This window comes from Triticum aestivum, chromosome 1A, assembly GCF_018294505.1.
Source record: "Triticum aestivum cultivar Chinese Spring chromosome 1A, IWGSC CS RefSeq v2.1, whole genome shotgun sequence".
NCBI classification, from domain to species: Eukaryota; Viridiplantae; Streptophyta; class Magnoliopsida; order Poales; family Poaceae; genus Triticum; species Triticum aestivum.
This window is the reverse complement of record NC_057794.1, coordinates 569,149,446-569,154,378: the sequence shown is the minus strand read 5'-3', so window position 1 is coordinate 569,154,378 and position 4,933 is coordinate 569,149,446. Positions and strand designations below refer to the sequence as shown.

The 4,933-nt window shown below is 42.8% G+C and overlaps 1 protein-coding gene across 1 annotated transcript; it reads left to right on the top strand.

The window, feature by feature from the left end:
* The first annotated feature begins 282 nt into the window (after positions 1-282).
* LOC123181690 (anthranilate O-methyltransferase 3-like) lies at positions 283-4,003 on the top strand. The gene is made up of 4 exons (XM_044594013.1): positions 283-357; positions 560-973; positions 2,242-2,511; positions 3,607-4,003. Exons 1-4 carry the CDS (start codon positions 283-285, stop codon positions 3,970-3,972), a joined length of 1,125 nt encoding a protein of 374 aa, XP_044449948.1. The 3' UTR covers positions 3,973-4,003.
* The last annotated feature ends 930 nt before the right edge of the window (positions 4,004-4,933 follow it).

Here is a 4,933-nt window from a genome sequence, read left to right as displayed (position 1 = left end):
GAAGAATCAATCCGATTGAGTGCACGTGACCTGATTTTAGGGAGGGAGCCGTACGTTTATGTGATGAGCTACTCGCCGTGACATCCATGCAGTGGTCAGCCAAGAATTTGTATGCAGCAGATTGCTTTCAGAAAAGCAAAAGTCCAAAACTTTTGTCCTCGTCTTCATCTATTGCTAGTGATCCTAGCTAGATATACCTATAAAAGGGGACGACTCCTCCCGTCTGCGTGAGTACTTAAATCATCCTCACAAGAAGTCACACCTCGCAAGTGATAGCTAGCCATGGAGGTAGAGCAATGGCTTCACATGGCCAACGGCGACGGAGAGAACAGCTACGCCACCAACTCCAGACTCCAAGTAACTACCGTCCCATGCATGCATGCTTGTTCTCCTTCAGCTGCTTTGTTCTAGGTTGAACTACCTGTACTGAATATTTCCGTTAAGAAATTAATGGAATTTGTTGTGAGCCCGGTTGGGGAAAAAAGTGCATGCATTTATTGCCTTTTGCGTCCAGAGGGTGCTCGATCGATTAATTAATTTGTTACTCCCGCCCGAGCAGGAGAAGGCCATGCTTGAGACCAGGCCGGTGCTCCAGGGCGCCGTGGTGGAGCTGTACAGGTCACTGCCGGACAAGAGCACCATGGTCGTCGCCGACCTAGGCTGCTCGTCAGGGCCGAACACGCTGCTGCTTGTGTCGGAGGTCATCGGTACAATCTCCGACCACAACCGGGAAGAAGAGCAGGAGCAGCGCCCTCCTGCCGCAGCCATGGAGTTGCAGTTCTTCCTCAACGACCTGCCGGGGAACGACTTCAACCTCGTCTTCAGGTCGCTGGATCGGCTGCAGGAGCTCACCGCCGATAGGAGGCCGCAATACTACGTGGCCGGGATGCCGGGTTCTTTCTACACCAGGCTGTTCCCATGCCGGAGTGTCCACCTCTTCCACTCCTCCTACTCCCTCATGTGGAGGTCCATGGTGCGTGCGTACAAACCAGTTCGAGGCATTGTTTGAGCTCAAGTGAAACCCGTGTTAAAACTGCTTGAGAATCTCTTCAACAAACTCACATGATTTACTCACACATTTCTTAGCAAGAGAAAAAAATTAATATACTTTTCCAAACAATCATGTCTTGCCACAAGGTGCAAGAAGCCAACTGCGACTAGAGAAACGAGAGGAATGTAAACTCTAGAATGTAATTACATGTTATCCCTTATTTTTTTCTCTATACTTGCTACTCCCTCCGTTCTAAAATATAGTGTGTTCTCGGTTTCCGCGCTTCAACTTTGAACATAAATTTAATCAACGAGACCGATTGCGGCAGGAGCAAAAATTATATCAATGAATTCGTATTCAAAAGAAATTTTCAATTATATAATTTTTGCTCCCGCCACAGTCGATCTTGTTGGTTAAATTTATGGTCAAAGTTGAACCTCGGGAAACGCGGGCGCGCTATATTTTTTTTAGAAAAGGAGGGAGTACCAGAATTAGTTTCGAGAAATATGCTGACCATGACGTTATAGATGGCTATCCATTGTCCTTATATCGAAAAAGAGGGTATCCCATGTTTTGCTACTTGCTATGTAAGATGATCTTAAGAGAATAATGAAGTGCATGCGATGGACAAACTGAAGTGTGGGTGGATTAAATGCCAAGAGCTAGCCAAAATCCAACTCATCCAGCTACAATTCCCTGGTGAAATTTAATTCAAACGATAATCCAAACTTTGAGAGAAGATAAATACTAAGGAATATTGGTTGTTGAACTTGAAAGAAAGAAGCCACTTTTAGGGATCAAGTGCATTAGCCAATGACTAATTGTCCTTGTGCATAAGTTGTCACTGGTCGCTACCATTCATTACGGTTCATATCAGTTCAGTTACCGTGGTTTTGTTACATCGGGGGAGAAAACGGTATTTCAAATCCTACAAAAATCAATTTTACGTATACATATGGACATATATATAGCACGTGTGTATAAAGTTTAACATATTACTGTATGTCTTTTCTGCTGTAGCTTGCACACAAGAAAACAAATGTGTCGATCAAAGATTGACTTACTATTTGTGCAAATTTGTATTTCTTCATGTCTCTTATTAACATATTTTTGAATAACATTGTGCATAGATGCAATATATATTCATGGGGTTTTGGAAATTTTAAAGAAAAATAAATTTGTACGTACCAGTATATTGATTTTGTCCAACTAATCACATAACTATATCAATTCCTTTATGGCTTCCAAAGGTACCGGATGAGCTTTCAAGAGGTGCTTACCTGAATGAAGAGAGCATCTACATTGGCAAGAGTACTCCTCCAGCTGTGATAAAACTATACCAAGAAGAGTACCATAAGGACCTGTCTTTGTTCCTGACGCTGCGATTCAATGAACTTGTACGTGGTGGGCATATGGTTCTAACATTTCTAGGCAGAAAGAGCAAAGACATGTTGTTACATGGTGAAGCAAGCAGCATGTGGGACTTGCTCGCCCAAGCACTTCTCTCTCTAGTGCTGAAGGTATGCTCTATAATGTGCTGACTGAATGCTAATTCGTATATATATCTCCTAGTGCTATCTTATGAATGAAGGACTTGGAAGCAGCTAATAGGCTGTCACCCGCCCGAATCTTCCCCAATGATCATTTTCCAACAGCGTTGCTAATGAGACATGAGTGGTTCGACCAAGTGAGAGACCAGAAGGGCCGCATCCCTTTTCAACTCAACGTAGAGACAAATTGAACCGGGAAAAGAGAAAAGAAGGATTGTCTCGACGAATATTCTTTAAATTTTTATGATTCCATCATAGGTAGCTTGAAATCATAAGCTCGACTTTCAGAAATTAGAGCTTTCAACAAATTCTAAACATCCAAAATAGTGCGGCAAATTTCCAAGATTTCTTATGAGCCTCTACAAGACACAACTTTCATAAATTACAAGAAACTACTCTAGAAATTTCTCATAAACTTTCAGAATAGTAAAAGATCAAATGGTTTTCAAAGATTTTGGGCCGAACTATCCAAATATTAAAACATCATTATCTAATAAAATTTCAAAAAATTCATGTGAACTTCTAGAGTTTACAGTAACTGGAAGAAAATAAAATTATATATGCCACCTTCTACAGTCTCTGGCCCAATGATAACAATAGGCATGGTAGCTATAACGATGGTATGGTAGCTGAAGGCCACATGCGGGTTAAGAGCATGAATTGGTGACGTCTGTGAAACTTGGACACGTAGTGGAGGCAGAGGACGTGATACTCTAATGCCTAGCTAGCAGTGGCAGCGGCCAATCTCAATAACATTATATTTAGGCATGACAGCTAATGGATAAAGGCGGCAGAGGGTCCTTCCATGGAGCGCTGGAACCTATACGGTTGGAAACAATGTAAAGGGTGGTGCCCAAATGAATTGTTGGAGCCACGCATAGCACACATCGCTGAGGAGAAATAGAAGTGTGTCCAAGTCTGCATGGTCTAAAGTTATTGTGACTACGGGTATCCATCTACGAGGTATCTTGGGAGGAAAACTATTTATATTTAGCATCTTAAAACATGCATATGAATTCATACAAACTTTGAAAAAAAGTACTATTTTTCTGCAACGTGTGGCAGGGCCTTGTGGAGAAGGAGAAGCTGGTCTCTTTCAACCTTCCATTTTATGCGCCATCTATGGACGAAGTGAAGGCTGTGGTTGAGGAGAACAATCTCTTCAATGTGGAACACATGAGTATGTTTGAATCAAGCTGGGATCCACAAGACGACGACACAAACGATGATGTCGTGTTGGGCTGCAGCAGTAGTGGGTTGAATGTTGCCAGGTGCATAAGGGCGGTGGCGGAACCGCTGATTAAGAAACACTTCGGAGAGGCCATTCTTGATGATCTGTTTATGGTTTATGCCAGCATGATTTCAAAGCACCTCAAGAAAGCGAAGGCCAAGTATCCTATAATTATCATCTATTTGAAGGCCAAGCACTAAGAAATACTTCTCAAGTGTCAATTTGAATAAATGCGGGGAGTTCAGTATTTCCGGTCCATCACATATTATATGTAAAAGATGTTTTGTTAATATTTTGTACGTATGGAAAAGGATGTTTCCTTGGCAATTCCATGAATTTTATGGCAAGCAAGTACGCTAGAAACCCTGCCATTTAATATGTAAAAAAATGTTTCGATGATATTGTATAAGAATAAGAATGTATGGCTTAGTTGGCTACATGGAAAAGACATTTGTCTAATTTTATGCATATTCTGTTTGTGCAAAGGCCAAGATTTGAGGATCCTCATTTGTCAACCCCTACCGAAGAGATTGTTTTTCTTTTTTCAAAATGGTTGCTGAGTCAATTAGAGAAAACCAAGCGAAAACCAGATTGCCTAGTTAATTATGAAGAACTGGACTAAAACTATCACAAACGCTGAGCTGCACACATAAGAAATCCGATGCACAAAGCTCGAAAGAGGGCCCCAACGAGAAAGCACCTGTGCGCCATCGTGATCCCTCCTCCACTAGAGGCATCATCGCCACCCCTAAACTCTGAGCAAACAACTCCGACTTTGCCGTCAGCATTGTTGACACAATCCACATCATCGCGGACGCGTGAAGCTCCATGAAGATCTGGGCAAAACACAGCCACATGCTGCAAAATAGCGCAACTCCGACTCCGACGGAGAACTCTGAAGAACAAATCTAGGCACGATTGGTGCCGCAGAAGATCATCAAACGGGCCACCTACAACCCGTATACCAGAGGGCTCCGCTCCAACAGCTTCGACTCCACAACAACCAAAAAACGGAGGCAATACCACAGACACACCGAAGAAGAAACGACTACTACAACCATTGGCGCCTCACCGACATCGCTCCCACCTTCATCCTTGTCACAAAAGTATGAACTCCACAATCGCCACAAACCACCGGTCACGCTTGCTGATGTAGAGCTC

Excerpts from the sequence above, each read along its gene's own strand:
- LOC123181690 (XM_044594013.1), top strand. The coding sequence starts at position 283 with ATGGAGGTAGAGCAATGGCTTCACATGGCCAACGGCGACGGAGAGAAC. Across the intron at positions 358-559 it reads CCACCAACTCCAGACTCCAA|GAGAAGGCCATGCTTGAGAC; the intron begins GTAACTACCGTC and ends CCGCCCGAGCAG. Across the intron at positions 974-2,241 it reads CCCTCATGTGGAGGTCCATG|GTACCGGATGAGCTTTCAAG; the intron begins GTGCGTGCGTAC and ends TGGCTTCCAAAG.